A 19,619-nucleotide genomic window follows, 5' to 3' on the forward strand; every position below is an offset into this window, starting at 1 on the left:
ATTTGGCTTGACAATAGATGTTGCTCATTCTCTCACTCTCCTTGGTACCTGCAAAGTAAATCATGAATAGATGACAAACATTATTTTGTATAGTCAACTGCATTCATGTTTTTTTCTTCTTCGCAAATTTAATCTCGCATTCAATTGCTTTTAATTTGTGAAAATTTTCAACTTAACTATTTGAGATTATATTGATTGATTGTATATTGTTTAACGTCCTACTCGAGAATTTTTCACTCATATGGAGACGTCACCATTGCCGGTTAAGGGTTGCAAAATTTAGGCCTATGTTCAGAACTTACAACACAATGGTGTCAGTGCGATTTCAAAATGGGGTAAAACTGTTTGCATGGATAGAATGGCGAAACAAACACGTGGCGAAAATAGCCCTTTATACAGTACATTAACTTTTTATGATACAAAGTGAACTACACAAGTATATGTGATAGTGACTGCTTTCCAATGACAATAAAATTACCTATGTTTTGATAAAAATAGAAATGTGAATAATTTGTTTTGATACCAAAAACAAACTTCTGAATTGAAGCGAACTGAATATTTAGATATTTCAAGTTAACAGATAATTGGTATAGTTTGAGTAAATGGAAGAGAATGACCAGCAATATGACTGGAATGTTGGATATAATTCGAGCAAAATTCAAACAACATGTGAACACTTTTGAACCAGGTTATGATCTGGTTTTTTTTCTAATTTGAGACAAAAAACTATTTGAAGATTAGGAGTCAAGCAGTAAGAATGCATTCTAATAAATTACACACCACAAAAGGCGCAAAAGACAAACAAATGTATAATCGAATACATTATCTACAAAGACTTAAATAAGAGCATTTTGATGTGTGTATATCAGACAGTACTATACTAAATGGATTAAAGGAACTCTGCAGTTATCAATAGTAGATATAGCATAAATTGCTATGATAAATGAATTACAGTTATTATGGTTTTGTATGCTTTGTCTTAAGTAAAATGATATTGCTGCGAGGAGAATTAGGACAGATTATTGATTGTTTACCAATGTTTCACGAACACACACACAAATAATTTTGCTTTTGCTACAATGATGCTTTCTCAGCCTCGACATCAGATGCCGGTTTTGGTTATCTCAGGGGTCCGAATTTTCTTTAAAAAACAAACAAACAAACAAAACACACAATATAGCCGGGGTACCAGATTTACCATGGACTGGTTTGTATACTTCATGACCAAGCATCCGGAAATCCAATCCAAGTGTCAGGAGGAAATTGACATAATTGTTGGTAAGAATGGCGTATGTGTATTCTGAATTCTAAGTCGAATGATGTCAAAATTATGCCTCGTTCACACGGATGCACATTAAATTTTTCTTCGCATTAAATTTGATGCGAAGTAAAATAATGCGCATTAAATTAATTCGAATTAAACAGCGTTCACACGGCGGTAATATTTAATGCGAAGTAAACTAATGCGCATTAAATTCGTATGCATCTCTATTAAAGGGTGCGCGAAATAATAGAATAGACTATGTTATTGAAAATTAATTTTATAGATATTTTAATGAATATTAAAGGGTGCAGGAAATGAATTAAAGGATTGACTATATTATTATCTTTATAGATCTATATTTTTATGAATATTGGGTAGATACAGAATTTATTGTTCAAAACACCAGGCCTGTGTAACTGATCTACACACGAGGAGTTTTGTCGTGTTTGTTTTTATATGTTCCCAAGAAATAACTTGTTATTTCCTCTGACGACCAACATTCATTCTAGACAATATATTGCTTCTTCATGAGCCCAGTTTAAAAAACATCGGAACGTCTCTTTCACCATTCCACTGAATATTGATGTGACGTAAATTTTAATTACTAATACGTATTATAAGTCTACTATGACGTCGTATGGTATAAAAAGCCTTTAACAATGAGCAGCATATTTGTTTTAAAAAATATAAAAAAGAAAATCATATTATCACTAATGTAAAACATTTTTTGTCTTATTTAAAAACAATTCCTTCCATATGTATTGCTCATTATGTCTATGTAAATTTAGCACAGATTTACGTCTGACATTATCTAATGACATGCTGTTTGTACATGGTTTTAGTTATTATTATCATTTTGATTAGTTTTTCGCACAAATCTAACATTAATATATATAGCTGACCACGGGTATGATGCATGTGACCCAAATTTGTTAATTCGTATTAAATCGCGACGTAAATTTTAATTTGAAGTAAAGTAATGCGCATTTTAAAATCTCCGTGTGAACGCGGTTCAGATTTAATTCGCATTAACTTACGTTTAATGCGAATCAAATTCTTCGTGTGAACGAGGCATTAGATTGTTTTGCTCCACTTTTTTGGCACGCTGTTTTTGACTATATTTAGCTCTAAAACTTCATAGTTATTTCGGATTTCAAACATTTCGGTTGAGCATCACTGAAGAGACATTATTTGTCGAAATGCGCATCTGGTGCATCAAAATTGGTACCGTATAAGTTTTACATTATGACCCCTGGGTCGAGGCCCCTGCTGGTGGAATGTTAGTCCCCGAAGGTCTCTACAGCCCAGTAGCCAAGTACTTCGTTACTAGCTTGAAAATATGGATGTATATTTAATTGCTGTTATAAAATTTAGAAATTCATTTCCAAATTAAGGATGATCTCCCTCATGCATAGTTCTTATCCTTGGACGACTTTGGCTCCACTTTTTTTGGCACGCTGTTTTTGGCTATATTTAGCTCTAAAACTTCATAGTTATTTCGGATTTCAAACATTTCGGTTGAGCATCACTGAAGAGACATTATTTGTCGAAATGCGCATCTGGTGCATCAAAATTGGTACCGTATAAGTTTTACATTGTATCAGAAGTATTCATCTTGCAGATGTAATCGAGTTATCTTTGCAAGTCGTGATCAGGTCTTCCAACAGTCTTTTGGAATTACCATGGGCACGAATTGTGTTCCTTTCTTAGCTGACCTGTTTCTATATTCATATGAAGCAGAATTTATTCAAAAACTTATACGCGTGAAAAAAAAAATACCTTGCTGTGGCCTTCACTTCGACATTTAGATATATCGACGACGTTTTGTCTATTAACAATAATAACTTTCATTCATATGTCGATTCGATACATCCATGTGAGCTCGAAATAAAAGACACCACAGAGTCGTCCACTTCTGCTTCATAGTTAGATATTTTATTGAAAGTAGACATTAACGGCAAACAAACAACTCAACTGTATGACAAACGGGGTGATTTCAGTTTCTCCATCGTCAACTTCCCATATTTATGTAGCAATATTCCATTATCACCTGCATATGGTGTGATCTCTCAACTGATTCGATACGCAAGAGCTTGTTCTGCGTATAGTCAGTTTTTAAATCCAGGCAAGCTACTGACTAACAAGTTGATGGTACAGGTGTTTCAGCAGTCTCGATCGAAGTCAGCATTTCGCAAATTCTATGGTCGTTATAACGATCTAGTTCGTCAATACAACCTATCATTGGGTCAAATACTGTCTGACATGTTTCATACTGATTGTTAGACCGTTCTTGGCACATGTACACTGATTTTGATTGCGGATAACTCCGTTTACCTGATCAAGATATAGGGCTCACAGTGGGTGTGACCGGTCAACAGGAGATGCTTACTCCTCGTAGGCAACTGATCCCACCTCTGGTGTGTCCAGGGGTCCGTGTTTGCGCAACTATCTATTTTGTATTGCTTATAGGAGTTATGAGATTGATCACTGTTCGTTGTCTTCACCTTTCATGTCCGTTTTAGGCATGACGCATCCTTCCATGAAGAATCGTGACAACCTACATTTCACAGAGGTGTGCATGTTTGAGACAATGAGATTTGGAAATGTTGGAGGAGTTGGTGCTCCACATATGACAATTTGTGATTCCCAAGTCGGTAAGAAATATATTGGATATTATGATACTGTTATTGATAATAAAAAGTCACAGCAACTCAATGTGTAACAATTCGATTCGTTTAATAGATTCACAAAATAACATATGCATATATATATATATATATATATATATATATATATATGTGTGTGTGTGTGTGTGTGTGTGTGTGTGTGTGTGTGTGTGTGTGTGTGTGTGTGTACGTACGTATATATAATTATATATAAATTTATATATATATATAACAATATAGGTTACAGTTGATGCTTGCTTCTATTAATATCAGAGACTATGATAGAGCTCTCTACACAGATCTGCGAATACGGAAATTTCTACATACATTGTACTACACCACATGAATTAAATCTCTGATTTGTTGCATGAATAAAGTTTTAATTCATGGTGTATGAAAGATATGTCAAACGGGATTTCAGTTTCTCCATCGTCAACTTTCCATATTTATGCAGCAATATTCCATTATTAACTGCACATGGCCTTTATATCTCTCAGCTGATTCAATACACAAAAGCTTATCCTGCATATAATCGGTTTTTAAATCGAGGCAGGCTATTTGTTAAACAAGTTGATGTTGCAGGGATTTCAACAGCCTCTTTTAAAGTCAGCACGCATTTCGCAATTTTTTTTTTGGTTTCCAATACGACCTTTTATTGGGTCAAATACTGTCTGATGTGTTTCCAACTGATTTTTACTACAGATAACGCCATTTACCTGATCAAGATATAGGACTCACGGCGGGTGTGACCGGTCGACAGGGAAGGCTTACTCCTAGCACTTGATACCACCTTTGGTATTTCCAGGGGTCCGTGTTTGCCCAACTCTCTATTTTGTATTACTAATACGAGTTTTGAAATTGATCACTGTTCGTCATATTCATCTTTCATTCAACGGTAATGCAAATATGTACTCTTATGTCGATTCCATATGTCCCAGTGAATTCCCCCTGGGGGAAGGCTTCCTCTAGAGCAGGAGAACCCCCGGGGAAGTCTCACTCTAGAGCCAGAATTCCCCATGGGAAGACCTACTCTATCACTAGTTATAGAGTCAGACTTCCCCCCATAGCAGGACTTCCCCCTTCATTTATTCCTGGTAAACTACTATCACTTTATGGAAATTGTTTAGATACCAAGACCTTTTTCAGAAGGGCATTAAATGATTTAGCTTAAGTCGTTCATTAAACTCAAGAGAAGAAAACGGTGGATAAGACACATTGGAATCAATACGGTAAGTCATTTTGTTTGACCCATATACCTTGAACTTTATCCCACACAATACCTATGCCTTGGTTAGTTTTAGAAGATTGAAAAATGAAATGAGGAAATTTCAAATTTATGTTTCTTCTCATCTGCTTACAAATATCGGTTATGCTATTAAACTTGTACAACTTCAGGTAGGTTGGTAGGTAAGTAGAGATGTAGGTAGGTAGGTAGGTAGGTTGGTTGGTTGGTAGGTAGGTAAAGGTAGGTAGGTATAGGTAGGTAAGTAATCCCTGTCAGATAAACTAAAATTTATTTCATAGTTTGCGCAGGAGGGGATGAAAGCGGGGGCGTCCCTCTAGAGCGAGACTTCAAGAGGGTTTTATGGCTCTAGGGTGAGTCTTTCCCCTGGGAGTAAGGTTTATTCTAGAGTAAGTATGCTGGGGGGAGGCTCACTCTAGAGCGAGACCTACCGGGAGAAGGCTCACTCTAGAGCCAGATTCCGCAGGGGGGAAGGCTGGCTCTGGGGGAAAGTCTGGCTCTATAATACCGGCACTGTAAACATGACAAGTCACGAACCGTTAAGTTTGGAGCCGTATAAATTTGAGCCCATTCTTCCGCAAGAGGAAATTAAGAAAAGAAGACGTTCATTGGAGTCGCAGAACAGGCAGACGGTACACGTTTCTTCATGCAAATGTCTCGATCCTTGACTTGTCATTACGCAAATAATGGATCCACAGTTCACATACTAGTCTTTTTATTTTCAGATATTTGGTTGGGTCAGGAATTTTGAGAAAAAAAACCCTTTTTTTTTTTTACATTCCCCCTTCGCATTAGTGTATTTATCTGCTTTACAGGAAGGCATCAACCTATTTATTCGTAAAATCTACCACATGCACATCTTTGATGATCTTAGAATCTCATCAAAACTGGAACAAACAGTGTGACGTCAAAATTATTGATTTTTGTGGTTTTGAATACAAAAGAGTTCCATATCATGACAGCCTCTATAGATGGCGGGAATTTCAATTCTTAACGTTTTAAAATTAGTACTGAAGCTTTTCTAGGCCGTCTATCAACAGAATAGTATGACAAATATTTATTATATAATTAATCCTATCATTTATCATGTAGAAAAAAATTGGGTTGCCTTCCCCTTTAACATTTACATGAAAGCTTTCTGACATAATGCAGAAATAAGTGTTTTTAATCATGGTCATAGGGGTAAGGTGGGGCCACAATAGGGGGTCAAAGTTTTACATACAAATATACTGGGAAACATTTTTAAAAATTTCTTCCCCAGAACCATTGGGCCAGAGATGATTACATTTACCTGACAGCTTCTTATCATAATGCAGATTCAAGTTTGTAAAAACCATGGTCCCTGTGGTAGATTGGGGCCATAATAGAGATCAGAGTTTTACATGCGAATATATATGGAAAATCTTTAAATACGGGCCAAGGTGATTTAGGTGAACGATGTGGACAATGGGCCTCTTGTTCTTTATGCAGCAAATTTAATTCTTTTCATGCCTAAATCTACTCTAAATGTGTTTTAATTGAAATATTTTACGTAGTTTTCGAGTTTGAAAGTGATGAAAGTCAAATCTTACGATATGCATACTTTTTTTCGATATTGAATGCACCATTATCTGTGACGTCATATGAGACCTCAAGCGAGAAGGTTTCAAAACAGTTTCTTAACCATTTCATAAACAGATTAGATTTAACAACTAAAAAGCCAATTATAAGGTTAACGGCTTGTAGATAAAATTGCATCACGATGTTATTTTAGACTGCGCCCCTACGCTACATCTCAAGTTGGGGGACCATATTATCAAGAGTACAACATGCGTTAAAAATGTAGGCATATTTTTCGATTACCATCTTACAATGGAAAAACAATTGTTGTCAGTCGTCAAATTGTCACCATCAGAGTTTTGATATCGGGCGGATAAGACGATACTTAACAAATGAAGCTTATAAAACTCCGGTAAAGGCTTCTGTAACATCTAAATTTGATTATGGAAACTGTATATATTTTGCAGTTGGGAAAAACATTTGACTGGCTGGTGCAGACAACTGCTGCTCGTTTAAATACGAGGTCGCCGAAACGGGAACACACATTTCCGATTCTGGTGGAACTCCATTGGCTTCTCCTCTATTGACCCTAATTCAAGAATTTGACGTGTACATATCGTCCCTTCCATGGATCTGTTCCGCCATACATCGCAAGTCTTTTAAATGTATACAAGCCAAGTCGACCATTACGGTCAGAATCGACGTCGCTACTTGTGGTGCCAAAGATCAGACCAAAATACATGTACAGACAACGTCAACTCAGTTGGGGAGCAGCACATCTCTAGAATGACCATCCAGATGACATCAAGAACTCAACGTCTCTTGAAAGTTTCAAAAAGAGTCTTAAAACTCGTTTTCATCGATTAGCTTTTTAGATTCTAATATGTATAATTTATGACTGATTTTAACTGTCAAACACCAACACAACCTTTAGCTATCTTAATTATAGTCTTATTTTGATAATCGTACAGATATATAAGATCTTATGTCATACTGTCATTTAATTTCATTTCATTGTGTTTTATTTTTGCATTCCTCTTCTTACCCTTGCAAAGCGCCTTAGAGTAATTTTTTTGATATAAGATATTATATAATTTTCATTATAGTTATTATATGGTGTTTATGTCTCTCAACTGATTCGATACGCAAGAGCTTCTTCTGCATATGATCAGTTTTCCGTTCGAGACAGGTTACTAACAAAGAAGTTCATGTTACATAATTTTCAACACTCCCGTTTAAAGTCAGCATGGTCTTTATAACCGTTTGCCTGAATAAGTATATATATATATATATATATATATATATATATATATATATCAATGAACTCTTTAATAAATAATAACTGTCCTAAGTAAAGAAATATTTTATCATAAAGCATAGAGAAATTCATAATTATATGGATTCCCACTTCCGCTCCTGCCCAGGGTTGAACTCACGATCTGCGGAACTAAATATCCTAGCAGCGAGCGTCCAGCACGCTAGACCGCTCGACGATTTAGGTAATATTATTTACATATAGCAACACTTAACAGGTTGATCTAGTTCTATGCTTATATAAGTATCATTTCACCTTCTTGAATAATGTTAAAAGTACTAATGTTTTTTGTAGAATAACGCTGGTCAAATTGAACAGCATAGGAAACCACCAACACAATGTATATTGCCTACCAGATTCCAAGACTATCCGTTACATCATAATCGCGATTTGGACAAAAACGTACCAATGTTATCCATGGTGAGGGGAACATATGTTTTAGTTTCCGGTGAAATGCGAAACAATGGATCTCGTATGATGGAAGGATTAAATCCTTCTTTTACATACTCCCCCTTCTTCTGTTTGTGGGTTGTGGTCAGCGGCATTTCCTTGATAAGTCGGAGAAAAAGTGGCTGGGCGTAATTTGGTAGGTTTTTCTTACAGTGTTGATATATTTCAGATAACATATCGGCTTTGAATTTTCTCCCTTCCTTCAGTAATATGCCTGCCATCCCAGCCCGGCCATCAGCATCTACATCATACAAACTTGGAATCATTCAATTTTGTTTGGAACACATTTTATCATCTGAGCAAGATACTTTATTTTTCAAAAACAGCTTGGATTTTTGTTTGGAATTCATCTTATATCAAGTGATGAAAAGCAAACTAATAATGTGATTTTTTGTAAACAAGATAACATCATGTTCCCCATTGTTACATACAGCATCATATACTTATGTCGCAAATTTCCATGTAGCTTCATATACTTATGTAGCAAATTTCAATTATACCTACCCCGTGGTGAACCGGGTTAGAATAGGTTCTCAGTACCCCTTGCTTGTCGTAGAAGGTGACTAAATGGGACGGTCCTTCGGATAAGACCGCAAAAACCGAGGTCCCGTGACACAGCAGGTGTGGCACGATAAAGATCCCTTCCTGCTCAAAGGCCGTAAGCGCCGAGCATAGGCCTAAATTTTGCAGCCCTTCACCGGCAGTGGTGACGTCTTCATATGTGTGATATATTCTCGAGAGGGACTTTAAACAATATTCAATCAATCAATCCGTTATACCTACATGATTTTATAGTGTTTATGTCTCTCAAATGATTTGATACACAGGAGCATGTTCTGTGTATGACCAGTTTTTAAATCGATACAACCTATTGAAAAATAAGATAATGTTACAGGGATTTTAAAAGTTTTAAAGTCAGCAGTTTGAAAATTACATCGTCATTATAACGATCGAGTTTGCCAAAACAGCATGTCATTGTGTCAAATGTTTTCTGGCTTTTATCATACCAATTATTACGTCGCTCTTTTCTTATATGCTGATTTTGACTACGGATTCCCCCGTTTGCCTGATAACCAGTTCATTTTCAGAAAAGATCACGTTCACCTTCAAAAACTACTATTTACTATTTGGAAGGATATTTATTACAAGGATAGGATCTAATTATTTTCGGATTTACTTGCCTGGGATTTCTACTCCGTACACATTAGCGTCTTGTATGAATGGTAGTTCTGTTAAAACATTGGCTACTTCATTTGTTGACACATTTTCACCTTTCCACCTAATCACAAAATGGAGTGAAACGTAAACAAACTGAGCAAAGTAAGATATGAAGTGAAGTGTAAACAAACAAAGTAAGATATCAAATGAAGTGTGAACAAACAAAGTAAGATATCAAGTGAAGTGTAAACAAACAAAACAAAGAAAGATATCTAATGAAGTGTAAACAAACACAGCAAAGTAAGATAGCAAGTGAAGTGTAAACAAACAAAACTGATTTAAAGATTGAGTGCAATATCAACACAGACACCAGATGAAAATATCGAGTGAAATGAACACAATTTTATTCAAAATACAGAGAAACATTTAGATAAAAAATTAGAGAAAATATCAAACCCTTTCGAAGAATATATTCCAAGTGTTTGATCTTTAAACCTACACTAACCTGAAGGTGTCTCCCACTCGATCCTTGAAATACATGAAATAATCTTTGTCTAGATACAGCAAATCCCCAAAATTAAAGAACACATCTCCCTCTTCAAACGCATTCCTGACACATTTCCTCTCGCTTGCGGTCTTGTCGCCGGCGTAAAATCCGTCATCAATCACTGTTTTGTTCGGAATCCCTCCAATCAGGAGACCAGGCTCACCTATTGAATCATTCATGATATTCACATCAGTACCATTTAATTTTTCTGTCTTTTAAGTTTTGAAAATTTCATGGGTTGCTTGAATTATGATTTCATGAAGTATGTTCTCATTGTTGTATTTTTTCAGTTTCGTGTAAATATTGTTACATATTTTACATATACCATTAAAATAATCATTACTAAAATCTTATTTTACGACTAATAAAATGTCACAAAATACCTATATTACAAGGAATGCATCGCCCTTCCCGATTCCTCAATGGAGAATATGTTTTTGGATCATATCGCACTATGAAGGACTTGACTGGACTTATTCTATTCTGCCAAAAGTAAACTTCCATCATAAATATTGATGACATCCATCAGACATACATGTATGATTCTGTGTCTTTGGGGACTAGACTTTTACATTCAACAACTTATAGACGATCGGTTAGCCATAAAGACCGTAAATATCTTAGCAATCAGACCTAGATTTGTAAAACGTTTTAATCTACATATGACTTGATCGCATAGGTATGGATCATACCAGGAATGGAGACAGTCTGCCACACGACCCAATTCTTCCAATGGGATTAAAAAAATTACTCGTCCCCTCCGTAGCAGAAAACGCCTCCACAATCTTGGGAATTCTGAACCTCTTTTGAAATTTCTCCCATATGTCGGCTCTTAAACCACTTCCAATCATCACTCGAATATTATGATTACCGTCACCAGGGCTCTAATTACAAAAACGAAATACAAAATTTAAAATACAAGAGGCAAAAAAATTCCAGAACAAATAAACACATAAAACCCTATACGATATGCTAGATGATGGCACTTGATTATTGTCATTACCATAAAATGGGCTATATAAAGTAAAGAATAAAGTACAAAACCATGCACTTCCAATAATCACATGATTATTTTGATTATAATCATCTAGGCTTTAGTGTACAGAATAAAATACAAAATTAATTTAAAGAAAACAAACAAGAAATATCAACACCCTGTAACTACACCTCAGACTATAATTAAAAGTATTATAAAATCAAACACGTCTACTTTCAGTGAGAATAACTCTACGACAGGCATGTTTGGCTTCGTTTTATTTTCACTCTGATTCTATGAGACAACATCTCTTTAAACAGTATATCTGACACATGACAAATAGCATGCATTTAGGTGAAAGCCGTGTAGTGAATATCTGTATGTTGTTTGCGTAAAGGGGTACGTAGATAATGAACGCATAATGCCATCTGAATAATCAACAAATACCATTGTGTATATATATTCCCCATACTAGTCTAGAAATTGATTACATTTTTGGTTAAGTATCACGTATTTTTTGTGTTCTGAATAACGCGATAAATAATGCAGAAAAAAGCATCATAAATAGTCATAAGTAGATACTCGATATTTGATATTAAAGGATGCTGGAGTTCCTCATTGACAATATCTTCGTAGTCATTGATGATCAGGTCTTCCAGCGATCTCTTGGAATTCCCATGGACACGAATTGTGCTCCTTTATTGGCTGGCCTGTTTTAATACTCTCGCGAAGTAGAGTTTTATCAAGGGCACGTACATGAGAAGACATAATATCTTGCTGTGACAACATTTAGATATAATGAGGACGTTTTATCTATTAACAATACTCATTTACATTCCGAATCACAGTGAACCTGAAATAAAAAACACCGCAAAGTCTTCCACGTTTGCTTCATGCTTAGTTATTTTATTGAACATATATGTCAACAGCAAACTAATAAGGGTGACCTCAGCTTCTCCATCGTCATCTTCCCATATCTATGTAGCAATATTCCATTATAGTTGATGTTGCAGGGGTTTCAACAGTTTCGTATAGGGTCGACATTTCGCAAATTTTATGGTCGTTGTGGCGATTTCATTTGCCAATACAACCTATCATTGGGTCAAATCCTTCTGACGTGTTTCTGTTATGACGCCAATCATGGTCATTCTTGACTACGGTTCTCTCCATCTACCAGATCAAGATATAGGGATCAAGGCGGATGTGACCAGTCGACAGGGGATGCTTACTCAAATTATGCACCTGATCCCACCTCTGGTGTATCCAGAAGTTCGTGTTTGCAAAACTCTTTATTTTGTATTGCTTATAGGAGTTATGAGATTGATCAATGTTCGTTGTCTTCCCCTATCATTATCGTGATATTCTCAGCTCCCAGCTAATTGAGGGTGTGAAATTAATAATGTTTGCTAAGAATATGTTGTAAAAGGTGTTTCTAAAGTATGCACTTTATTCTAAAACAAATGTACCTCAGGAAGATGCAGTAAATATCTGGGTAGCTCTCCAACATATTGGGCTACTGTGACTTTGTGTTTTCTACAGTCATCAAAAAACTGGGAAGCAGAAAACTGAACTTTGAGAACCAGTGTAGCACCTGCAGAAATAACATTGATCACAAGTTAGAACGCAAAAGGAGAAGCACTGTATGACAAAGGAGAGTGTTCATATGCTCAATGAATGAACTAAAGTGTACTCACCTGATTCTAGGACGCTAAATAAAGCTATACAGGCCAGCACGTGATAAAGAGGAGTTGTAGTGTACAATCTATCATTCGATGTACCTTCAGTAGCAAGCAACATCCCAGAAATCGTAATAGCTTTTTCGTGATTGAAGTTAACTGGTTTTGGTAAGCCTGAAAACAAATACATTCAGTTGAGAAAAAATCTTAAGTCATTCCTCTACATGTATATCAAAATTTTAGAAATTGTTACGCATGTTTCCAAAGTACTCCTTCCAGTCACTTACTTAATTTAAATCCCGAATAGTTCCCGTCACAATAATTTAGTGACAAATTCTTGAAGCGTCGTAAAATAACAGACATCCCATAAGCCACCTCAATGTATAAGCTATCATTAAGAACTTATCAATAACACACAATTGATAGTTTGAACGTAGTCAAAATGTATCATTGTGGTTCTGGAGAAGTGAAGTTTTTATAAGTTTCCCAAAATGAATGCCTTCTCCCTTATTAAAGTTATGTGTCATTATTCATCTGTTGTAGCTTTAACAGTTAAGGAGGTATGCTACACCAGAGAAATTTGATGTAGATGAAAAGTGGTGGATATGTACAACAATATTTTGAAGTTGAAAATTTTCAAATTTATTTTATTTTGTCAAAAACTACAGTTTTAGTATAAGCTAATCTGGATAAAAATTTAAAACCCCTGCTGGACTCGAACCTGTGACATACAGTTCAGCAGTCGGTATTCTAACCTACTGAGCTACTCGGCTAGGTAATTAAATGGAAAAGGAAAAGTAAGATATTGCTGATATTGATTTTTTATCCATGTTTTTAAAAGGAAATCAGCCATTTTGACGATGTAGAGTAATACCTTAACAGGGTAAACCATTCAGAATGTAAAGCATACCCACCACATTCTGACGAATTTGTCTGGATGTTGTTTTGATAAAAACTGCGAATTCACATGATATTGTTAATTTGAGTGATATGTTTGATTGGTTTTAACTAACTCATGGGCGAATCGATTGGGTTTAGTCACATCAGCGCAATATCCGTATAAGATGTGCAAGACAAAGGCAGATTTTAAAATCAGCGATAGTTAATGAAGATAAAGTTAGGGTGATAAAGTGAAACTTTTTAGTATTTCTACAACACCCGCCTATATTTGGTATGCTTACGTAAGATATCGATACCAAAAACACATAAAAATGATAACATTGTTACAGCTATGTGTAAGCGGATTTTTGTATACATGTATTGGAAGCCAGTTTCATTGGTTATAAAACACAAATTGTTTACTGTTTATAGTAACATTTGATGTCACCAATATATTGTCTCTATCACCTTGCACAAACCACAGAACATGATTGGAGAGATTGATGGAGGAGTCAATCACGTGTTATCTGTGACCTATATACGTCAAAAGGTACAACTTTTCAACACTTTAAACGGCCATTCCTCAAGATAAATCAGAGATTAGACATTTTGACATCATAGACAGTTGCTTCTTTAACAAAAATGGACAAAAGGAAATATTCATATTTAATTCATTCCAAAACATATATTCTTAAACACCATTCTCATTCTATACACAAGTACTCTGAAGTTGATTTTAAACAGATGCCGATTTTTAGACCGTTCTTGGCACACTGATTTTGACTACGGATAACTCCATTTACCTGATCAAGATATAGGGCTCACGGCGGGTGTGACCAGTCGACAGGGGATGCTTACTCCTCCTGGGCACCCGATCCCACCTCTGGTATATTCAGGGGTCCGTGTTTGCCCAACTCTCTATTTTGCATTGCTTATAGGAGTTATGAGATTGATCACTGTTCGTTATCTTTACCTTTGATATGGAATTAACAATTTGTTTTATTGTAAAGGACTAGGAATATTATAGGTTTTCAAATTTAGGTTTCGTTTCACTCTTATCATCAGATTCTGGAGTATTACTTTAATTGGAGCAGTTGATTCCTCTACATTCCTCGTCACTGTTCGTTTCGACATATCCCAATGAACTCGAAATAAAAGACACAACAGTCTTACACATCTGCTTCGTATTAAGATATTTTATTGAACATAGATATACGTGTTACTGAACGGCATATTAACAACTCAACATTATGACAACCGAGATGGCTTCAGCTTCTCCATCGTCATCTTCCCATATTCATGGAGCAATATTCAATTATCACCTGCATCTGGTGTTATGTCTGTCCACTGATTAGACACAAAAGAGCTTGTTGTGAGTGTGATTAGTTTTTAAATTGAAACAGGTTACTGACAAACAAGTGCGTGTTACAGGGGTTTCATCAGTCTCGTCTGAAGTCAGCATTTCGCATATTATATGGTCGTTATAACGATCTACTTTGCCAATACAACGTGTTGTTTGGTCAAATGGTGTCTGTTTTGTTTCATACCAATAGTTAAGACGTTTTAACACACTGATTTTGACTACGGATTACTCTGTTTACTTGATCAAGATACATGGCTCACGGAAGATGTGATCGGTCGAATGCGGTGCTTACTCCTCCTAGACACCTGATTCCACCTCTGGTATATCCAGGGGTGCCTAACTCTCTATTTGGTATTCCGTATAGGAGTTGTGAGATTGATCACTATTCCTTACCTTCACTTTTCATGGACGTTATAATGATCTTATTTGCAAATACATTATGTCTTTAGACGGTACATGTATATTCTATGGTTTCATACTAATTGTTGGATCGTTTTTTACATGCTGATTTGGACTAAGAACAGTGATTTGTTGACTATTGGACAGGGTAACCTCTATTGTTGTACATACAGAATATTGAACAGCGCTACCTGTAGTTCCGGATGTAAAGATGGTGATGCATGGTGTGCGTAGAGTGATGTCTCTTCTGTGGGATTTACAGATATCAGCCGCTGGTGACGTCAGCATGAGATCATCCCAAGAAATGAAACCATCCGGTACACTGGTGCTGGAGTACCCACAGATATATAACGGTATGTTTAGTTCTGTACGTATCTCGTCAATTGCATTGTACAGCTCTACCACTGAAACAAATTTACAAGTTATTGCAGCTTTATCAACCAACCACAACGACTTGAAATTAAAAACAAACGAGCTATCAATCTTGATTATTGTGTTTTATTGATAATTTTACAGATACAAGGTATTATTCATACTGTCATTTAATTGTTTTATTGTTGCAGTCCTCTTCTTACCCTTGTAAAGCGCCTTGGAGTGATTTGTTTTATATAAGGCGCTTTATAAATTTTATTATCATTATAAGAAAACATTTTAACATTTACATGTAACCATATTCAAATACTTGATAAAATGATAGATATTAAATGATTTGGTGTGGAGATGAATACATAATGATGAATACAGCGTGTACAGTTCGCAAGGTGGGATAACTTACCCGATCCGATTATCAGAGCTCGAGCACGGCTTACATTGATAGCATGCAGCGTGCACAGTTCGCATGGTGGATAACTTACCTGATCCGATGATCAGAGCTCGAGTACGGCTTACATTGATAGTATGCAGAAGAGATGTGCCTCTGTTATGATGGTTTAAGAAAGCCACACTTAGTCCGACTTTCTGAAGACCTGGAATAACCAAACACTATAGTTGTTGATCATTGTCATATTACGATGAATTGTAGGACATAAACTATTTCTTACTAAAACTTTCACTTCTATCCTATCATCATTGTAAAAAGTTTCACATTTTCACTTCGTAAAGGGGAGGTCGTAAGTTTTAGCACCACTTGTGCCCTGGCCGCGGCAAACCCAAGCCACAAATATATGCAGTGATTGATCCTTTGCCAATTGCAAATGTTTGGCATTCAGAAGTGAAAATCATGTGTCTTTCAGACATGAGGTAAAAAACGGAGGTCTCGCATCGAGACAAGCGTTGGCACGTTAAAGAAACTTCATTGCTACGAGACTGAGCACTGAGTATAGATATTTGTGGTACTTGGCCTACAGCTGACGGCGTCTCAATACGAGTAACAAATTAATTCTCGATGGGACGTAAAGCACACAAACAAACAAACAGACAAAACGAAGACTCTAATTACGTCTAAATAGCAAGAACATTCTCTTTAATCAGTTCACTCACGATATTTCTCTTTGCCTATTTCTGTGTTTTGTAGAACATTTGCTTGATTATAGACACAAAACTGAGTTTACCTAAAAATGTCCAAATGAAAGCTGGGTGATTCTGCATTAACAAGGCCACTTTCTCTCCAACCTTAAACCTCCATTCATAGGCAATGTTGGCGACCTTTTTGGCTTGTTCATTCATAAATTCAAAAGTGTACTCCTTGTCTTCAAAAATTATCATAGTCTGTTTAGGAAATTTTGCAACATTTTCCTCAAACATCTCAATTACATATCGCTGGTTTGCTATATTCTTTCCAATTTGTTTTCCAACTTTCATAGCAATTTTCAGATACTGTAGGTCATACTTCAACCAGGGACACATCGTCTGCCATGCTGCAAGAGACAGTCCAGCAACGCTCCCAAGGCCTATCAAAAGTTTGTCCCTCTTCAGTGGCATCTTGTATTAGGCTATGTATTCTGTCTGGAAGGAAATGTATTGTTTATGTTCGTGTTTTAATGAACAGTAGCGATTGCAAACCTGTACATACACAGTATCAATGATTAAAAAACTGTAAGTACGTGCAAAGGTGATGATAATTTGATAGAATGTTCATTTCGGTATGTTTCCTCTTTGAAATATCGTTGAATAAAATCGAATGCCCCAAATATTTGAAACAAGACTCGTCAAAACAACTGGATGAACCATCAATGTGTCTTGTTTTAATTTTTTGTGACACTCGATGCTTTCTTTTAATTTTACACAGCGTTAGTTGAAACGCTGGCATATATGTAGGCATAACCACACAACCCATACACATGCACACGTATAAAGATGTACAAAAATATACAGGTATGTGCGCAAATAGACGCATTCGACCCCTAAACAATAAAGTGAAAGGTGAAGATAACGAACAGAATCTCCTAACGTATCTTTCTATTAGCAATCGTATTTTTGAGATTTCATGAAGCGGTATTTATCAAACGTTTCCATATGTAGAAGTACCTTGTATTCAGGTACATCAACGAAGTTTACTCTATCAAGCATATGCCAATTAAATTTCAATAGAATTCCCTTTCTTATAAACAGCATGATTTGTAAGAAAACGAAAAATAGAGAATTTTTTCAACTTCATATTGTCCAGGAAAAGCACACTAGAGAATGTCTTGAATGAAAAGGTGAAGATATCGAATGATGATCAATCTCAAAACTCCTAAAAGAAATATTTAGAATTGAGTGTTGGGCAAACACGGACCCCTGGATTTACTTGTGATGGGATCAAGTGTTTCGGAGGAGTAAGCATCACCGGTCGACAGGTCACACCCGCCGTGAGTCATGCATCTTGATCAGATAAACACAGTAATCCGTTGTCAAAATCAATGTGCCAAGAACGGCCTAACAATTGGCATGAAACACGTCATACAGCAGTTGAACTAATAGTATTGGCAAACTAGATCGTTAAAACGACCATAGAATTTGCGAAATGCTGATCTTAAACGCGAGTGTTGAAACCCCTGTAGAAACGCGAGCTTTCAAATGCATCTAATACATGTGTATATCATACATATCTAAGGTATTCTGATACTATCAATTTCCACATATTTATGTGTTAGAGTGAATAAGACGTTAATGATACCAAAACTGAATCTGCGGTGAAAATCTACATAACACATTATACAGGGATTCGGTTCTGACTTTTTTACCTCATCCACAGGCGAGCTTCCGGCGAAGAAATGCATCGATTTGATGCAATTCTTGCGCAGATCCACGTCCGAGTCTTCTTACCGGTTACAGATAAGGACGACCGCGTGATCCCATTGGTTCTGCACATCATTCGGAAGCCATATATTTTTATTTTTTTTTTGTGTATGTAAAATCTAAACCCAACCGAACCGAATTCCAGGATTTGTAATAAGTGTGCCGAATCGAATGGCATGAATCGCGTTGTACCGAAATTTTCGGTGCACTACACAGCCCTAATGTGCACGCACATGAGACAGTGGTTTGTACAGCTGTCGACTGATAGGTCACAAGTTATTCAGGACCACTGCTGGTGTTGCAGGTTGTGCACGTGCGTCACTTAAGTGGGGGTCTTGTTTCTCCGATATCGCTTTAAGTACATACAGTATAATGCTTACACGCTTCGTAAAACTATTTTAGGTTCCAATACTTGTCGATTATACGGCAACATAATTAGATCGATTAAACAAAGTACTTACTATAATTTCCGAACAGGTAGACGTGCAGCAATCTTGTGGGTTTTCGCTGCTTAGTAAACACTGATAAAGTCTAAAGTTATTGATACACAGGCCACACTACGTTATGGCACGCCGATTGTGTCACGCGTATTTGTGATGTAAAACGTTACACAATTAGACTACTTTGATAAACCAGCATGTGAATTTCTGTGTCAGAGATACATCCGATGTTTGGTTTTTTATCTGAGGAGGGAGGTACATGAATATTTAAGAAGAATGATCAAAATACGACAGCGGTTGTAGTTTGAAGATATAAAGAGTAGGATATATATATATATATATATATATATATATATATATATATATATATATAAACTATTGAAAAAATCATTTACCATAAAATATTCATAAAAGATATCATATATTCAAACAATACCAATGTTAAGAGATGTAATCTTGAAGGGACGTAAACAGTGGCGGATTTA

General features: G+C 36.1%; 1 protein-coding gene across 3 annotated transcripts; it reads right to left on the reverse strand.

The window, feature by feature from the left end:
• Positions 1-8,059: 8,059 nt before the first annotated feature.
• On the reverse strand, positions 8,060-19,271 carry LOC125683340 (long-chain fatty acid transport protein 6-like). Of its 3 annotated transcripts, none has more exons than XM_048924394.2 (11): positions 19,156-19,271; positions 17,026-17,419; positions 16,330-16,440; positions 15,667-15,879; positions 12,853-13,008; positions 12,625-12,749; positions 10,875-11,066; positions 10,566-10,665; positions 10,141-10,345; positions 9,659-9,756; positions 8,060-8,718 (listed from the first exon to the last, which is right to left on the reverse strand). In XM_048924394.2, the coding sequence occupies exons 2-11, from the start codon at positions 17,393-17,395 to the stop codon at positions 8,405-8,407; spliced, it is 1,884 nt and encodes a 627-aa protein (XP_048780351.2). In that variant the 5' UTR covers positions 17,396-17,419; positions 19,156-19,271; the 3' UTR covers positions 8,060-8,404. The 3 variants fall into 3 exon arrangements, with proteins under 3 accessions (XP_048780351.2, XP_048780353.2, XP_048780355.2); XM_048924396.2 differs by lacking the exon at positions 19,156-19,271 and adding an exon at positions 18,640-18,701; XM_048924398.2 differs by lacking the exon at positions 10,875-11,066 and having other exon boundaries at positions 19,156-19,268.
• Between the last annotated feature and the right edge of the window lie 348 nt (positions 19,272-19,619).

Source organism: Ostrea edulis, chromosome 6 (genome assembly GCF_947568905.1).
Source record: "Ostrea edulis chromosome 6, xbOstEdul1.1, whole genome shotgun sequence".
Classification (NCBI taxonomy): Eukaryota; Metazoa; Mollusca; class Bivalvia; order Ostreida; family Ostreidae; genus Ostrea; species Ostrea edulis.

Excerpts from the sequence above, each read along its gene's own strand:
- LOC125683340 (XM_048924394.2), bottom strand. The coding sequence starts at position 17,395 with ATGCCACTGAAGAGGGACAAACTTTTGATAGGCCTTGGGAGCGTTGCT. Across the intron at positions 11,067-12,624 it reads ATTTACTGCATCTTCCTGAG|AGCCCTGGTGACGGTAATCA; the intron begins GTACATTTGTTT and ends TTTTGTAATTAG. Across the intron at positions 10,346-10,565 it reads ATGCATTCCTTGTAATATAG|GTGAGCCTGGTCTCCTGATT; the intron begins GTATTTTGTGAC and ends ATGATTCAATAG.